An 890-nucleotide genomic window follows, 5' to 3' on the forward strand; every position below is an offset into this window, starting at 1 on the left:
AGAAATGATGTAGTGATTTTCCTTTAAGAGTGAGATGATCTGAATGTGTGATTAGAAAGTCTCAGTTAATTACGATAAAACAATTGGTAACAAAACATTTTCTCAAAGTGTAATACTTTGTCATGTCACATTATGAGTTCCCAAGACTATTTCTCTGTTGTTGTTTTCCATGAAGTTCACATTTCTGTTCACCTTCTTCTTCATGCTGATTTCCTTCAGTTTGACTCTCATGGTATCAGGATTCCTCACTGGCTGCCTTCATAGTTTTCCCCAGGTAGAGGAAGAAATACCTCTTGCGGTATTTCCTTGTTCTGTAGGTCTGTAGGTCTTGTTAACGCTGAACTCTGTCACGTATTTCAGTGGTTTGCTCTGTTTTTCTAGCTTGTCTTGTACTGCCCTGTCAAGCGTTCTTCACGTTCTTGTCAGGTACATTTTAAAATATTCTTTCATATTTTATGATTCTCTGCTCAAACCTCTTGTACAACTATCACTCCTCTGACCTCGAACTATCAAACCTGAAAGTATAAAAGATTACTAGCTATGTACTTGTGACGGAGCCAGTCTTAATGTTAATGCATAATGTTTAGTATAAGTTTAACCTGGTATTTAAAATGAAAAAGCAATTAATTGAAAGTAATTAAAACCCCCGGCTCTGTGCTCCTGAGAACATCAAGAACTTGCAGCTTGTTTTCTGAATTTAAAATAGTCCCTGTTGAGGAAGAAGAGAAATGAGATGCTGAAACACACATTTGGTGACCAGGGACGACTGAAAAGAAGGAAATCAACCTTTCACAGGAAAAGTCATGGGAAGTAATTCTGTATTCCAATCCAATCCAATTTATTTATAAAGCACTATTAAAAACAACTCAGTTGACCAAAGTGCTGTACAA

At 36.5% G+C, this 890-nt stretch overlaps 1 protein-coding gene across 1 annotated transcript in view; it reads right to left on the reverse strand.

The window, feature by feature from the left end:
* The window catches only part of LOC308125560 (uncharacterized protein), a gene marked incomplete at its 5' end in the record, with an annotated part of 10,101 nt that extends 9,870 nt beyond the window's left edge, over window positions 1-231 (reverse strand). Inside the window, one exon of the mRNA XM_080489419.1 lies at window positions 193-231. Coding sequence (XP_080345545.1) covers window positions 193-231 — 39 coding nt within the window. The remainder of the gene's footprint in view (window positions 1-192) is intronic.
* Between the last annotated feature and the right edge of the window lie 659 nt (window positions 232-890).

Source organism: Lipophrys pholis, assembly GCF_963383615.2.
Source record: "Lipophrys pholis genome assembly, chromosome: 20".
NCBI classification, from domain to species: domain Eukaryota; kingdom Metazoa; phylum Chordata; class Actinopteri; order Blenniiformes; family Blenniidae; genus Lipophrys; species Lipophrys pholis.